At 48.5% G+C, this 16,554-nt stretch overlaps 2 protein-coding genes across 3 annotated transcripts; one reads left to right on the forward strand and one right to left on the reverse strand.

The window, feature by feature from the left end:
* The first annotated feature begins 378 nt into the window (after positions 1–378).
* LOC114079602 (G patch domain-containing protein 4) lies at positions 379–9,419 on the forward strand. Its single transcript, XM_027920861.2, has 8 exons — positions 379–808; positions 4,242–4,367; positions 4,832–4,905; positions 5,001–5,093; positions 5,193–5,276; positions 7,406–7,497; positions 7,878–7,928; positions 8,139–9,419. Exons 2-8 carry the CDS (start codon positions 4,289–4,291, stop codon positions 8,965–8,967), a joined length of 1,302 nt encoding a protein of 433 aa, XP_027776662.2. The 5' UTR covers positions 379–808; positions 4,242–4,288; the 3' UTR covers positions 8,968–9,419.
* Positions 7,085–12,980, reverse strand: Naxe (NAD(P)HX epimerase). 2 transcript variants are annotated; one of them, XM_027920863.2, is made up of 7 exons: positions 12,765–12,980; positions 12,557–12,665; positions 12,323–12,433; positions 12,126–12,239; positions 10,669–10,816; positions 9,969–10,176; positions 7,085–7,573 (listed from the first exon to the last, which is right to left on the reverse strand). In XM_027920863.2, exons 1-6 carry the CDS (start codon positions 12,944–12,946, stop codon positions 9,974–9,976), a joined length of 867 nt encoding a protein of 288 aa, XP_027776664.1. In that variant the 5' UTR covers positions 12,947–12,980; the 3' UTR covers positions 7,085–7,573; positions 9,969–9,973. The 2 variants fall into 2 exon arrangements, with proteins under 2 accessions (XP_027776664.1, XP_027776663.1); XM_027920862.2 differs by lacking the exon at positions 7,085–7,573 and having other exon boundaries at positions 9,892–10,176.
* Positions 12,981–16,554: the final 3,574 nt, after the last annotated feature.

The raw sequence follows: 16,554 nt of genomic DNA on the forward strand, positions 1-16,554 counted from the left end.
GGAGGATGAACTAGGTATAGTATTCTAAGCATCGGTGCCAGGCCTAACTGTGAAATGGCTTTTTTTTTTTTTTTTCTGCTTACAAGCGTCCAGGGGCGTTAAGCCCTCGGAGGACGGATGTGCGGAGGCGGGTGAGGGGCACTCGTCGTCCTCCCTGGGCGGCTCAGGAGACCCGGGGCCGGTGAACACTGGGCACAGCTGCGGTCGGCGGCACGTGCGGCTCCTCCCTCCCTGTTCAAAGACCCCCGTGTCCACAGGGAAGCCCAACGGCCCGGGCAGGCGTGCGGGCGGGATCTCGCGGGCTCGCGTCTCCGCCTCCCCGAGTTCCCCGGAACCGGCAGGTCCTGGCACACCGGGCAGGGTGGGCGGGCACAGAGTGTCCGAGGAACCTACTGACATTTCTAGTCTCAGAATAACTGTTCCCTAAAGCTGAGGTCCATTCCCGTCCAGCACAGCTCGGCGGCCACCCCCTGCCGCCCCACGACCTGCTCAAGCCGCCCCCGGCGCAGCCCAAAGCTGTACTCGGCATCCCGCGGGGACTCGGTGACGACGCAGTCCCCTGCCCTTCGTGGCCTGCGGGGAGGAAGCAAGTGGACCATCCAGGGAACCCGGGGCAAGGCACACCCCAGCGCCCAGCGTCCACGACACCAAGCCTCCGAGACGGCTTCCGCAGGACTGGGACCCTAGGGCCCACGGGCGTCTCTATGGTCCCCGCAGCCTAGAAGGACCGGGACGCGATTTCCGGGGAAATGGCGGCGCCCGAGTCAGGCGTGGCACATGTTTCCGCGGAGAGCACCTCTCGAGGCGGGTAAGGCTCCCTTACCCGGGCTAGGAGCGGCTGGGAGGGTAGGAGACTGCAGCAGGAGGTTGGAGGCCGGGGAAGAGCAGCCGGCTCCAGGGCTGCTCTAAGACAGAGGCCCTGCGCCATCTGGGAAGACAGGTTGGGCAGAGAGTGTCCCCAAGCGTGCCCGGCCTTCACGAGGATCGCGGGGCACCCCCGAGACTTAGTTTTCCCCGCACCCATTGGAAGTCCGTTTAAAGCGATCCCCATGCATGTCATTCGGTTCGATAAATGACCCAAAGCATTCTCGATTTCTGGAGAGGCTTTATGTGTCAGGCGAACAAAGCCTGCTTCTGAATTGAGGGCGTGTGGTTTTGAATTGCCAAGACAAGGGTAAGCCTTACCGCAGACAGCAAGAGGGGCTGTAAGGAACCGAAGAGCTAGTGGTTAAGAACAACAGTTCTGGAGTTGCCCCACTACCGATCCTGCATCCACTCCTCGCTAGCTATTTGATTTGGGCAATAGCGTGTCTGTTTGCCTTTTTTTTTTTTTTTTCAGTTGTAGATGGACACAACATCTTTATTTTTTATGTAGTGCTGAGAATCAAACCCAGGGCGTGCGAGGCAAGCGCTCTAACACTGAGCCATAACCCCAGCCCCCTGTTTGCTTTTTTTTTTTTTTTTTTAATTACTGATAACGCCTCCTAATGTCGTTGTTGATCAGTTGAAATGTGATAATCCATGTGAAGTAGTTAACAACAGGCTGGTACAGAGTAAATGGGCAATGTGTAAAATATGATTGTTGAAATCTGGGGATTGATCAGAGATGACTTCTGAAAGGAGATTGTTTTGAGGTGGCCTAAAAGGCTTCAGCATTTGAATTTTACTTGTCTTAGAGTATCAAGAAACAAGATAGAGCAATTTCTTTACTTAAAACTTTCTGTCGAAGCTCACAAGGTAGCAGCTATGGTTTCAGGTTATCATCTTTCACAGTAGAAATGTGAAGCATCCTGAATTTGTACTGGGGACTGCTCACCATTTTTCTTCTTTTTTTAATGTTTAATGGAAAATGCTTAGAGCAATACGTGGATTAGAAAAAAATGGCAGAATCCCCAGGGCTCTTCTGCTGGGATGGAAGAGGGGGGATAAGAGATTCACAAAAACCTCCTTAGATAGAAACTGCCCCTAAATATTTCCAAACAAGCATACAAAACAGGCCAACAGTCTCCTGCTCACCATTCTTAAATCTAACATATTATGTTTAGGAGGAGTGGCTGTCATGGTGTGTCTCATTTTTTTTTTTAAAAAAAGATACTTACTATGTCTTCTTAAAAGTTTTCCCTTAAGAGTTGTCACTTTGGAGACTGGGGTTATGGCTTAGTGGTAGAGGGCTTGCCTAGCACATGTGAGGCACGGGATTCAATCCTCAGCACCGTATAGAAAAGTAAACTCATAAAATAAAGTTGAAAAAAAAAAGTTGTCACTTTGGGGGCTAGTCGTTAGTAGAGCACTTGCCTAGCATGTGTGAGGCATTGGGTTCGATCCTCAGCACCACATAAAAATAAAAAAAAAAAGGTATCATGTCCGTCTACAATAACAAAAGAGTTGTCACTTTGGGAGGGTATGAATTACCCTGAGTTATTCTTGACAATCATCTGCAATAAATGAAATGTCTATAATAAATGAAATGTCTGCAGATATTAGCACAAGTTAACTGTGAGTCAGCATTGATAATCTTAGTTTTCAATGTCTTATGTGATAAGACACTTTAACCATTTCAGAGACAAATTTACATATAAGTTTGATAATACCATTCTGAGTTCAAATAGAACAACATGAGTTACTGTAAAGAAATGCCTCTAGTTGATGGAGTGATAGGGAACCATTCTGGAGTCAGGCTGATTGGGCTATTATTCCATTTTCATCAGCTGTGTGCTCGTGCAAGAAACTCATAAAGGAAGCATAACTTATCTCGGAATTGTCAAGATTATATGACAATATGTGTAATCTACCTGTTAAGCATTAAATGCTCAGTATGAGTGTCCTTCTAAGCCAGGCATGGTGGTGCATGTCTATAATCCCAGCGATTTAGGAGGATCACCAATTCAAAGCCGGCTCAGTAATTTAGTGAGGCTGATGAAACTCAGTGAGACCCTGCCTCTAAATAAAATATAAGGGCTAGGATGTGGCTCAGTGGTTAAGTGCCCTGGGGTTCAATTCCTCAGAGTGCCCTTCTAAGCTGGACATTTTCAGAAGGGGAGCTCCACCAAGGCAGACACAGCAGCACTGTGGGGAAAGTGTAGCTCCTTACCAATAGGACCGTGTAAATGCTGTGACATAGTAGAGAATGTAGGCTTTCCTAACTATTACCTTAAAACTCAGGTTGATAAGGACCTTATAGCTTTATTTTTATAGAATAATATATTTTGGGAGATGGTATATATGGTGGCAGAGTGTGGACTCTGCAGACAAGCTGTTTGATTTGAATTTTGCACAAATTCCTGTGTGACCTTAAGCAAGTTACCTAACCTCTTTTGTAAAATAGAGATGTTTGTTTATATTGGTACTGGGGATTGAACCCAGGGATACTTAACCACTGAGTCATATCCCAGCCCTTTTTAGTTTTTATTTTGAGACAGGGTTTCATTAAGTTGATTAGGGACTCGCTGACTAGCTGAGGCTTGCTTTGAAGTTGTGATCCTCCTGCCTCAGCCTCCTGAGTCACTGGGATTACAAGTGTGAGCCACTGTGCCCAGCTAAAATAGAGATCATTATAATACTTTCCTGAATCCACATTCAGGAAAGCATTAGCATACCTTTGTGGTGAGCTCTCCATAAATCTAGGCATTAGTGTTAACACCATTCCTTCTTGAGTCTGAGATATGTTGGTGTTGGACAGTCAGGGAGCTCCCCAGGAGCAGTCAGGAAGAAACAGGCCCTCCTTCCTGTCTCTCCTGAGGGCTCAGGAAAGAGAATTCTTACAAGAGCAGCCAGAGTAGGGTTCATTCTGCCACACGACCAGCGCGAGCTTCATAAAAGAAGGTTCGATGCATAAGAAATTGCTAGTGAGTTTTACATTAAAGAGACAGACTCTCATTTACCTTTAACTCCAGCTCATGAGACGGCTTCTCCTAGCTCCTGCCTCCAGCCACCTAATGCGGTGGCGAGGTTTACAGAAGAGACAAATGAGAGAGGGAGAGTATGCCAGGGATTGAGCTTTTTTGGGGGAACAAAAAATTCAAGCGAAAATCCCATCCAATGAAGGTTAAGGGGGGCAGCATCCCAAGGTCAGGGCTGGCGATTGGGTCTTCAGGTCAGTGGCCAGGCATGCCTCTGCACAGACAAGCCCTCGGACTGTCCAAGCGCCTCTCACCCAGCCTGGGAGGTAACTCATTCACATGCGAGGATGGCCTCCCACAGTTCATGGCTGCTATGGGCACTTTCTTCTTTCCTCTTAAAAGGATGATGTCATTTCTCCTCTGGTGAAAGCCAAGCCTCTTTGCCCACCATGAGCATCACCCCAGAGGTCAAGAGTCGTGGGATGAAGTTTGCTGAGGAGCAGCTGCTAAAGCATGGATGGACTCAAGGTTATCCCCATGGAGCCTCTTCCATAATCCCCAACTCCCTGCCCACCTTCTGCCTTGGGGAGAGGCCTCCTGGATTACCCACTGTAGTCCTTTAGTTAGAGGAAAAGGTAGTTTAAAGGAAAATTTTACAGAAGAATAAGTTTTCTGATTTATTCAAAAGAGAGAAGAATGAGGAAAATTTGACAGTGGATAACAAGGAAGAAGAAGTGGTTGGGAGGACCCAGGGAGGGAAGGAGGGACCTGGACTCTGTCCCTGAAGAGTCAGGGTAGAAGGTTAGCTTAGGTTTAGACACAGTGGGAATGCATAGAGTGGCACTAGAAAGAATGAGACTAGAAGTCCTTCTAAAAGGGATAAAGTATACCCAAATGCTAAGGTGTACAATGGCAAGGAGTGACATGTGTGGAGTGGCTGGTGGCTCAAGGCAGGCTGCAGAATAAGCCAAGTTATTCACTGTTCTCTGCAGGCAAAGGACTAGGCCGGAAGGAAAATGGCATCACCCAGGCCATCAAGGTGACTCTGAAGCAAGATACTCATGGGGTAAGACTGGGCAGGCTGGTCAGCACGGACGAGAGAGGGGACCCTTGAGGGCTTGATGGACAGGTACTCAAGGTTCATACTTATTCCCCTGGCAGGTGGGACATGATCCTGCCAAGGAGTTCACAAACCACTGGTGGAATGAGCTTTTCAACAAGACTGCAGCCAACTTGGTAGTAGAAACTGGGCAGGTATGAGCTCTGATAGGCAGGCACAGGAAATGGAGGGCCTGAGACACGGTGGGAAGGGAACATATGGTATGCCACCTACTCACTTATACCTTCCTGCAGGACGGAGTGCAGATAAGACGCCTTTCCAAGGAGACCACTCATAATCGTCCCAAGCCTAACATGCTGTATCAGAAGTTCATGAAGGTATTAGAGGCTGGGGTGAGAGGGCCATCCTTTTTGCCTTCCTGGCTTCTCTTGGAGCCTGAGCAATTGCTTTGTGTGCCTTACCAATTATCAGGACCGTCCATAACCTAGTGTGATCCTGTGCTCATCTTTCTGGGTTAACTTAGACTGCCCAAGTTCTTAGTAAGAATGGAGATCTTCAGAGCTGGGTGAGTGGCACATGCCTGTAATCTCAGCAACCTGGGAGGGTGAGGCAGGAGGATCATAAGTTCTAGGCTTGCCCCGGCAACTTAGCAAAACCTATGTCAAAAAACAAAAAGGGCCAGGGAGGTAACCTAGAGTGCGCCTGAATTCAATCCAGTACTAACACACACACATACAAATATTAACAATATAGCGGGGATATAGCTCAGTGGCAGAATGCTTGCCTAGCGTGTGAGAGATGCTGGGTTCAATCCCCAATACTGCAAATATACAGATCTTCAGCTGCATGGATCCCTGCCAGTCACTGGGGGAGGAGTAATAGGGAATGGAGGGTAGGGTCCAGATGGTGGCATCTGTGTCTATTCAAAGGACTTAGAAGGTAAAGGGGACCTAAGAATTTATCTAGTCCATCCTTATTTTGCATATGTGGCTAAATGGGTGAAAAGTAACTTGCCAAAGAGCCCAGTTGGCTAGTAACAGCAAATAGGACCAGAACCCAGGTGTTTGGTCTCTTTTTTTTTTTTTTTTAATATTTATTTTTTTAGTTGTAGAGTTGTAGTTGGACACAATACCTTCATTTTATCTGTTTATTTTTGTGTGGTGCTGAGGATTGAACGTAGGGCCTTGCACATGGTAGGCGAGCACTCTACCTCTGAGCCACAACCCCAGCCCTAGTCTACTTTTTTTTTTTTTTTTTGGCACTGGGGATAGAATTCAGAGGTGCTCTACACTGAGTACATCCCCAGCCTCTTTATTTCTTTTTTGAGACATGGTATTGCTCAGTTGCTTAAAGCCTCACTAAATTGCTGAGGCTGACCTTGAACTTGTGATTCTCCTGCTTCGGCCTCCTGAGTTACTGAAATTACAGGTGCACACCACCACGCCCAGCTGGTTTGATTTTACTGTACCAGTAGAAGGGAGCTAACATTGAATGGCTGTTATGTGCTGAGGGCTTTGCATATTACCTAGCAGATCTTTCCACTCTCTGTTTCTCTCTGTTGTTGTACTACTCCAGTTCATGTCATGGTCACTTCTTTAACAGCCTCCTCACCCCTAGTCTCGCTCCCCACCCCAATCACTTTACCCTCTACAAAACATCCAGGATGTGGGCTCTAGAACAACTTTCAGCATGTCACCAACTCTTCTTGGACTGGGATGGTGCGGTCCAGGTTTATCTGGCTGTGTACATGGCCCTTCATGCCTTGTCCCTGCCTTTTCTCCAGCCCCACGTCTTGCCAGTTCCTCGAGGACAGTTACACTTTAGCCAACTAGAATGTTTCTTTTCTTTGAAGATACTGTGTTCTTCCACCTGCAGGTTTTTGCATGTACTATTCCCTCTGCCAGGCGTATTCTCCTTTTGCTGATTTTCTTGTCTTCTAGACTACTCATCAGTTACTTTTAGAAACCCCTCCCAAGCCCTTAAGTCTGACTTGGGCCCCCCCTCTTCTACCAGAGGTAGCATTTCCATCATAATTGCCTATGTTGGACTGTATTTCTTATCCCTTTCCCTATAGCTCCACCTGGGCTGGACCCTTCTCATTTTTATTCAACTTTGTATCCCCAGCTCCTTGGCCCATTGTAGCTTCTCAGTTAATCTAATTAAATGAAGGTGCCGTGAGTCGGTATTGGGTGGGGGTGGGTGGATGCCATCTTTATTGTCAGTTGTTGGCACCTGTTCTGTAACGGTCTGATGACCCAGAGCACTCCCTTCCTGTCTGTTCTGCCCACCAGCCAGCTATGAGCCCAAGGTTGCTTGCTTCCAGCAGCTGCAGTCCACCTTCTGCCAGGTTGAAGTATGCAGGCCCCCGTGCCTGTGGCTCTGCAAGGAGCAAGTTGGGGGCTGGCAAATTCCTGCCTAGGCTATGAATTCCTGGGAGGCTTCCACAAAGGAAGAGGGGTGGTAGTGGTGTTGAGTGGGCCATGTGCACGCACTTCATCCCTCCTAGACGGCCACGCTGACTTCGGGTGGAGAGAAGCCAGACAGAAACTTGGAGAGCAGCAGTGATGACGACAGCCAGGGGCCCAGACCCCCAAAGATGTGAGAGTCCACTTTAGCATGGTGGGCGGGGTTTGGGGAGGGAGAAAGAGCCGAGTCCAGTGCCTGCCTGGGTTTCCTGGGGGTGGAATTGGGTTGTATTAATTAGTATGTCCTTAGCACTTCAGAAAGTGCCAGGTCTTGGGCCTGGGTTGTGGCTCAGAGGTACAGCACTTGCCTACCATGTGTGGGACACTGGGTTCAATCCTCAGCACTACATAAAAATAACATAGAGATATTGTGTCCACCTATAACTAAAAAGTAAATATTAAAAAAAAAAAAGTGCCAGGTCTTGAACAAAAATCTCAGTGTTAAACATTTTAGAGGGAAGGATAGGTCAAGCCTTTCTGCCAATCTGTCTGTAACTCCTCATCTGCCCCCAGCCTGACTGATGAGATGCTGCTCCAGGCCTGCGAGGGGCGAACAGCACACAAGTAAGTAGTAGTCACTTCTGGGCTCCCTTCCTTTCTGCCTATCAAGCCTATGCTATCTTTTGATTATTTCTACCCCAAAGAAATAATTCTTGCTGTCTACCCATATGCTGCCTGAAAATAGGTAGTTCTCTGTCCCCAAGCCCCAACTTTCCCTGCAGGCCTAAGGATAGGCCCAACTCCCAATACCCTTGCTGACACTGTCTGTTTCAGGGCTGCACGTCTTGGGATCACAATGAAGGCCAAGTTTGCTCGGCTAGAGGCCCAGGAGCAGGCCTTCCTGGCTCATCTTAAAGGCCAGGTCTCTGAGGCCTCTCAGCCACAGTCTGAAAGCCAGCCTCCTAACCCCCCCAAAAAGAAAAGGAAACAGAAAGAGCCTAGAGCAACTGAGCAGAGTGTGGATGAGGAGCACCCAGAACACACTGAGCACAGCACCAGGAAAAGCAAAAAGAAGAAAAGACGACATCAAGAAGAAGAGGTCTCAGATGAGAGAGGGAGTGGAGAGGACGAGGCCGCGGGGCCCAGTGGGCTCGAAGAACCCGGGAGCAGAGAGCAAGCCCGTCAGTCTCTTAAGAAAAGGAAGAAGAAGAAGAGGCAGCACCGTGAAGGGGAGGAGGGGGAGGAAGAGACGGGGGTGTTGGGTGGAGAAGGAAGAGGGAAGGATCCTGCAAGTGGTGTCGGGAGAAAGGAGGTGACGAGCAGAGCGCACAGGGACCCCTGCCGCAGAGACAAGAAAAAGAAAAAGCAGCGGTGGCATAAGGAGGACTTGAGCGTGGCTGATGGGGATGGGGAGGAGACTGCTCCAGAGGGTGCAGCCAGGGAAGCAGGAAGCTCGCCCTGCGGTAACAGAAGCAAGAAGAAGAGACAGCAGTGCAGGAAAGAGGAGGAGGTCTCAGAGGTAAGCTGTGAGGGTGACAATGACAGGACTGAGGAAATAGAGAACAGAGGTAAGAAGAGGAGGCGGCAACAACTCAGGGAGGAGAGAAGGCGAGTCAGCACTGACCAGAGCACCACAAAGAAGAAACAGAAGAAGAGAGACTGAAGGCCTCTCAAGCTGGAGTCAGTTCCTTTTCAGTTGTAGCCTCCGAGACCATGGTCAGCATCCTACAGGAGGAACCCCTCCCAAAGAGGAAACTGAGCTCAGGGACAACAGTCTCCTGCTGGAGACAAGTGCTGCGTCTTAGTCAAGGGAGTGGACGTGGTCTCTCCTACTCTCCCTGCAGCCTCCAACCCAGAGACATGAACTCAAGTGCCTCCTGGAGCCAGGCAGCTAAGGAACAAGGTAGACAGGGGCAGTGGGAACAGGAATATAGACAGGCGCATCCCTACCAAAATACGCCAAAATGCAGACTTATGGGAAAGGTCTTGGCTTTTAAATATCATGAAGGCTAAGAAAAACACAAATTTGGGGTTATGGGCTATATTCAGCTCATAGGTTGCTTGTTTCTAACACTATACCAATTGACTATAAATAAATATGAACTTGAGCTCCCAGCCTACAGGTACATACAAATTGGCATCTTTAATTCCAGCTTTGGAAGGTCCTGAATACAAGGTGTGGTACACACAACTAGAATCCCAGTTGAGGCAGAAGGATCACAAGTTCAAGTTGGACCCTTTCTCAAACTAAAAACGGGTGGGGATCTGATCAGTAGTAGAATGCTTGTGTAGCATGTTAGAGGCTTTGGGTTCAATCCCCAGTACCACAAAAAAGAAAAAGAAATTTCCTTGAAGTCTTTTGAAGAAATTCCTTCTGTTAACCTCCTGGAGTCTTGCTACATTAATGTAAATGGAAGTAGCTTAAAGACAGCATTCAGCTCGCTGTCTCAAATGGATAAGTGTCACTTGTGTATGAAAAACAGCACATCTGACTTGACAGCTAGTTAATTATCATTTTTTTCTAAATGCCACATGACCTCTCTTGCCTGTTCTGTTCCCCCAGAGGCAATACCACCACCCATTAATCTTTACATCCAGAAGAGCTCCCAGGACAACAGTTCTGGGAAAGGCACTAAGTCTTTATTGAGGAGAATTCCCACCCACCTGCCTCACTGCAGGCGGTAGACGCATTCAGTGTCCGGGTAGGATGGCAGGTTCAGCTGATACTTCTTTTCCAGAGCAGGTGGTACAAAACGACCTCCCAAGTAATGGTAGCGACCAGTGAACTGGGTAGCAGACTTTTTAGGTGCTGTCAGAGAGATGAGCAAGTCTGGCTGGATCCCTCCAGAGTTTCCCTTCTCCACATCCCATCCTGAAAAGAGGGTGATGCTCAGAAGTGTGGAAGAGGCCATAGGTCTAGTCCCCTTCTTCACTTCACTTTACCCTAGTCTTTTTTTTTTTTAATTTAGTTGTAATTGGACACAATACCTTTATTTATTTTTATGTGGTGCTGAGGATCAAACCCAGGACCTCGCACACGCTAGGCTAGTGCTCCACCGGTGAGCTCCAGCCCCAGCCCGATTTACCCTAGTCTTAAGGACTGGGATGCCCCTTCAGTCCTTGCTGGAGGAACTGTCACCATAGGAGCTCCAGATACCTCTGGGCTTTGTTTTCTTCATGGGGCCAGCATGTGAACTCCTCCTCAGCCCTAAAAAATGTGGGACCTGGAAAGCTGTGTTCAACCCCTCTATACTCGTCATTTTAGACCTGGTTGGAGCTCTGGCTCAACAATCAGGATTCCAAGGTACCTGCTTTGCGACAGAGGGTAGAGCCCCAATTCCCCCAACCTTCTGGGTCCCAGCACCTGAGGGAATGTCGATGCTGGCAATCGGCACAGTGAGTCCACTGAGGACACTCAGGATGCTGCGGAATGGCTCCCGAACATCACCCTTGAAGCTGAAGCCAAAGATGGCATCCACCACCAACTCGTACAGCTCATCAATCATCATGGGCTGTGGTGGAGCAGGAAAAGGCAAGGATGTCAGACCAGCAGCCTTAACTGGGGAGGGTTAACTGGGGAGGGCTATCTTCTGTACCCTCAGAGCACTCAGAGGCACAGAAACTATCTCACTCAAAGCCATCTTTTTTTTTTTTTTTCTTGGCACTAGGAATTGAACCTTGGGGTGCTTTAACATTGAGCTACCTCTCCAGCCCTATTTATTTATATCAGATATTGAAACCAGGGGCATTTAACTACTGAGCCACATTCCCCAGTCCTTTCACTTATTTATAAATATATTTTTTTAATTGTAGGTGGACACAATTCCTTTATTTTTATGTGGTGCTGAGGATCAAACCCAGTGCCTGACACATGCCAGGCGAGCCCCCCAGGCCCAGTCCCTTTTTTATTTTTTGAGACAGGGTCTCACCAAGTTGCATAGGACCCTTGCTAAATTGCTGAGGCTGGCTTTGAACTTGGGATCCTCCTGCCTTATTATTCCAAGCCACTGGAATTACAGGCATTTGCCACAATGCCCTGCTTGTTTATTTTAATTTTTTTTTGGAGGGGGGGGGTACCAGGGATTGAACTCAGGGCACTTGACCACTGAGCCACATCCCCAGCCCTATTTGGTATTTTATTTAGAGACAGGGTCTCACTTGAGTTGCTTAGTGCCTCACCATTGCTGAGTCTGGCTTTGAACTCGCAATCCTCCTGTCTTAGCCTCCCAAGGTGCTGGGATTATAGGAGTGCACCAACAAAGGGCATACTAGAGAAAGGGGGGCATGGCCGCGGATTCAGGCCAAGCTGAGTTCACACACATTTTCTGTTCTGAGTGCTTGCCACTGGAGAGGCTACAGTGCAGAAGAGCCCAGGACAGAATCAGGAGGGCTCAATTTCTGGTCTCAGCTCTGCCATGATTCAATTCTGTGATTTTGGCAAACCACTTAACTGCAACTCTGTATCCTTGTCTGCAAAATGTGTTAAAGAGTTTTTCTAATAAAAAACTCATGCATCTGCAGAAAAGATTTAGAGTGAGGCAGTTACTCCAGCTAGAGAGGGACAAATCATGTTTACAGCATGCGAGGGGAAGAGGATCTGACTACAGAGGGACTGGGGAAGAAAGCTGTAAAAAGTGGTGGCATTGGGGACTCATATGAGAACATCTTGTGGAGGAGGAGGGGCTACCACTTCTATTCAAATAGCATCCTTTAGGCATCTTCTGTGCTGGGACTGGGTAAGTGAGCTCCGCCTGGAAATGGGCAGAAAGCAGAGCCTGGAGTGGTTACTGGGGAGATGGGCTATTGAATGAAGCCACCTACCTCTGGGGGCATTTCACCAAGGAAAGGGATGTCCATTTTCTGGCACTGAGTCACCAGTGCAGTGAAGAGTGGTTTGTTGGGCCTTTTGGGGTAATAGATGGTTGGCTGGTAACCCTAAATGCAAAGGGAAGTGGCAATTTAACTTCAGATCCCAGAACCCTAAAGCCCTCCCCCAGGGCTCCTCCCCACATACTCACAAAGAGTTTGAGATGTCTAGCGCAGACCAAACCATCTCCTCCGTTATTGCCGGGGCCACAGATGACCAGGACAGTAGGGGGGTTCCTGGCCATGGACGAGGAGGGATATGCCTGAAGGCAGAGTCAAAGGGTTTTCAGGCAGTAACAGACCAGTTGGGCCAGCTCCTATACTTTATGCTCAGGAGTGTGGCCACCTCCTTGCTCCTCCCGGAGATCGCGGGTTGTGCCACTGACCTTGGCAATGGCCGTGGCGCAGCTCAGCCCAGCCAGCTCCATAAGTTGGTCCACGCTGAACTGGTACTCGTTGAACAACTCCTGGTCCACGGCCTGGGCCTCCTCCTGGCTGGGGGAAGCGCTAACCTGAGATCCTGCCCTCGGGTGTCACGAGGCGCCGGGCCCGAGGACAGCCGTCCACCGCGTGCCCGCCCCCGGCCTCGCCTACCTCAGGTACTTTACCGCGGTGCTCGCCATGGCCTCTGAGTCCCGGGGCCCACCCACGCTCAGCCGCTGCGTTCCCCACCACGTGGGGCCCGCGCGGCAGGCGCCGGCCTGACTTCTGACTCGAGGCAGGCGTGAGCCGGCAACCAGCAGCCCGAAGCCCAGCAGCGCCCGCAGCCCAGACATCAGCTCGCAGGCGCGCGCCTCCGGCCCGGCCCAGTTCCGGCGCATGCGCGGCGCTCCTCCCACCCGAGGCCGGGCCGCCGCGCAGGCTCCGGAAGCGCCTTAGCGGCGGGCGGCGGGCGGCGCGCGGAGCTTTGTGCTCCGGCCGCTCGATTCGGGTCCGCCCCGCCCGAGGCCGGCCTCCCGTGCGCCCTCTGTGACGGCCGGAGCCCAGCCCTTCCCGAGAGCGTGGACTCGTCTCCTACTCGTAGACGTACTGAAGGCCTCGGGGAGTGACCCGCGATTCTCCAGCTCTGCCTGGCTGTGAGCGCGGCGGCCGCTGGACCTGCTGGGGGGACTTGGGCCTCCTGGTGGCGGGGCCGCAGACACACACCGGGGAAGGGAGGGCCTGCATCCAAAGCCAGGCGAGGGCCCTCCGGGACTGCCCGACACGACAAGAAGCTCATGTTCATATTTACCTAATCTAGGAACCCCCTCCGAGGTGGGTTAGTTCCCACCTCGGTTCCTACCAGAACATCACGCCGTTCTTCTCTACTATAAATCCTAAATAGGTTAAAGGTGTCATTGAAACCAGAGGTTCCCAGGTCACGCGATGTTCCATTAGGAACCTTGAGGAGAATAAATTTTATGCAAGTACTTTTATTTACTTATTTGCAATACTAGGGATTGAACCTTGGGCCTCGCACATACTGGACACCCTACCACTGAGCTTATATCCTCAACCCTTTATTTATTTTTTTCTTAATTTCATTTTCAGATAGGGTCTCGCTGAATTGCCCAAGTTGGTCTTTTGTAATCCTCCTGTCTCAGCCTCCGGAGTAGCTGGTGTTACAGGTGCACATTGGCTATCCAAGTACTTTATTTTGGGGGGGATTGAACCCAGTGGCACTTAACCTCTGAACCACATTCCTAGCCCGTTTTGTTTTTAACTTAGAGACAGGGTAGCGTCTCTTAGTTGCTCAGGGCTTTGAACTTGTGATCTTCCTACTTCAGCCTCCTGAGTTGCTGGGATTACAGGCATGCACCACCACACCCTGCTATTCGAGTGCTTTTGAGAATGCAAACAGTGCTGCATGGGTAAGAAGCTGGGGAGTGTACTCCCTGTGAATTCGTTCGGGGTACACCAAAAAGCCTCGAAGGGTGACAGAATATGCCATCTCAAGATATGCCACTTTGGCATAAGGATTATTTTGAATTAAAGTCACCGGAAAAACAGTAAGAATAGAAGGCATTCCTACCTCCCCTTTTCTTCTTGTACCACGGATCGAACCTAGTGGTGCTTTACCACTGAGCTACATCCCCGCCCCCCCACCCTTTTTTTTTGAGACAGGGCATTGCTGGGATTACAGGCATGCATCACTGCCTGCAGCTCTCCTTTCCTTCTTTTTTTTTTTTTTTAAATATTTTTTTAGTTGTATGTAGACACAACACCTTTATTTTATTTATTTATATGTGGTGCTGAGGATTGAACCCAGGGCCTCTCATGTGTTAGGCAAGCGCTGTACGGCTGAGCCACAACCCCAGCCCTCTCCTTTCCTTCTTGAAAGCAGGAGAAATAAGATTCTCATGTGAAAGACATGCTGCCTGTACTAGGAGGAAAGAAATATTCTTATTCCTGAAGACGGAGAACAGAGGTTAAGAACTCTGTACAAACTCTGTTAAAATTCGACAGTGTTATCTTCCTCTAGCCTCCATATATATTTTAGTTGATTTTCCACAATTTCTTCCCTTTTGTCAACCTAAAACATTTAGGTTTTGCTTTTTTGAGTTGTTCCTTTTGTTATGATATGAGGGGCCCTGGTCACAAAATTTATATTAAATATATTTGTATGTGTTTCTCTTTAATCTGTTTTACATCAACTTAATTCTCAGGCACAGTCAGAGCCTCCAAGGAGAGTAGAGGTTAAATTTTGCCTCTCCTACACCCTCTTATCAAATATGATCAGGATTGAATTATCTCATTTCAGCTTAAAACACAAAACACATTCATTTGCTTCTTGTCAAACTGGGACCCAAGTCTTTTCTCTGAGGTTAGGGCCCCCTTTTTTCTTACATAAACCTCACCAGTTACTTATTACCTGCAATTTCCAGTTTTCTTCCTTAAAATGAATCAATTAATGGGCATGTCTGAAGCAATCCAAATGCAGAATTCATCTAGAATCTTGTGATTTCCTCCCAATTTGTAATAATTTCCTTGTTCAAGTCTAATTCAACAGCAGCTTTTAAAAGTGACTCACCTTAATCAGGTCTTTTAAGGATCCAACTTAGATTTGGAGAAACACTGCTTGTTTTCACACTTAGTTCATCAATTTATACAATATTTAACTAAGTTATATATTATAATAAAACAACCATCATGAGCACATTGGAATAAATCACTGGCTGGTGATGTGGCTCAGTGGTAGAGCGCTTACTTAGGATGTACAGTCCCAATCCCTAGTACTGCATGCATAAATAAACAAATAAAATAAATCACACCAGACAGCAAGCACCTAAGTTTGAATCCTGCCTTCTCCACATACGGCTTGTGTGACCTGGAAATTCCCCTTTGAGATTTCTTTTTCCTATCCGTGAAAGGGGATAACAATAGCACCTCATAAATTTTGTTGTAAGGAGAAAACACTAGTAAAGCACTTAGTATATGGGACATGTGCTAAGTACTCAATAAATGTTAATAATGTCATTGCTAGCCGGGCACAGTGGCACACACCTGCAACCCTAGTGGCTCGGGAGGCTGAGGCAGGAGGGTCACAAGTTCAGAGCCAGCCTCAGCAACCAGGAGGCACTAAGCAACTCAGTGAAACCCTGTCTCTAAATAAAATACAAAATAGGGCTGAGGATGTGTCTCAGTGGTCAAATGTCCCCGAGTTCAATCCCCAATGACCCCAAATAAATAGTGTCATTGCTATTGCCCTGGCTGGCAGCTGGCCTTGTCCTACAGGCTGTGGGCCTGAGAAAGCAGTGAACAGAGGTCTGGGTCGGTTAGTGTAAGGTCTTCTGTAGCATTACATCTCCATTTCCCATCTGAGAAAAGAAGGTCTGCAGAAAGTCAGTGACTTCAAAACCACCTGACCAAGAAGTCAGAGTTTTATTGGTTGATTGTTCCTGTGTTGAGCCCACGGGTGCTTTACTACTGAGCTATATCCACAGCCCTTTTTAGTTTCTATTTTGAGACAGTTTCACCATGTTACCCAGGCTGGCCTTGAACTTGTTATCTTCTTGCCTCAACCTCCCAAGTCTCTGGGATTACAGGCGTGTGCTGCTGTACCTAGCAAGAAGTCATAGTTTTTAGAACTGGCAAGGGCTTTAGCAATCATGAGGTCTGGACTCAGAAGGAAAAAAAAAAAAAGCAGGGTAGGAGTTCACTATCCATTTTCTTTTTTCTTTTGCCTTTTGAGTCCAAAAATTCCAATTAGGAGCAAAGAGAATCTCTTGGAGCTGGGACTGCAGAGCCCTTAGCCCACCTGCTCAGGAGTCCACTCAGTGACTGTGTTGTTCTATTTCCGTACAGGGTTGAATGATTTGGGAAGAGGCTCAGTCCCCAGAAGTCTATGAAGTGTGTGTGTTGGGGAGTCCTGCAGAGGTGAGGGCTACAGCGAGCAGGGTGCAGG

The sequence above is a fragment of the Marmota flaviventris genome, chromosome 10, assembly GCF_047511675.1.
Source record: "Marmota flaviventris isolate mMarFla1 chromosome 10, mMarFla1.hap1, whole genome shotgun sequence".
Classification (NCBI taxonomy): Eukaryota; Metazoa; Chordata; class Mammalia; order Rodentia; family Sciuridae; genus Marmota; species Marmota flaviventris.

Bases quoted from the DNA above. Each gene is read 5' to 3' on its own strand.
- LOC114079602 (XM_027920861.2), top strand. From the start codon at position 4,289: ATGAGCATCACCCCAGAGGTCAAGAGTCGTGGGATGAAGTTTGCTGAG. The intron at 4,368-4,831 runs GTTATCCCCATG...TGTTCTCTGCAG, and splicing joins AAAGCATGGATGGACTCAAG to GCAAAGGACTAGGCCGGAAG. The intron at 5,094-5,192 runs GTATGAGCTCTG...ACCTTCCTGCAG, and splicing joins TGGTAGTAGAAACTGGGCAG to GACGGAGTGCAGATAAGACG.
- Naxe (XM_027920863.2), bottom strand. From the start codon at position 12,946: ATGTCTGGGCTGCGGGCGCTGCTGGGCTTCGGGCTGCTGGTTGCCGGC. The intron at 12,434-12,556 runs GTCAGTGGCACA...CTCTGCCTTCAG, and splicing joins GCGCCACGGCCATTGCCAAG to GCATATCCCTCCTCGTCCAT. The intron at 10,177-10,668 runs GTGCTGGGACCC...CCCTCTTTTCAG, and splicing joins CAGCATCGACATTCCCTCAG to GATGGGATGTGGAGAAGGGA.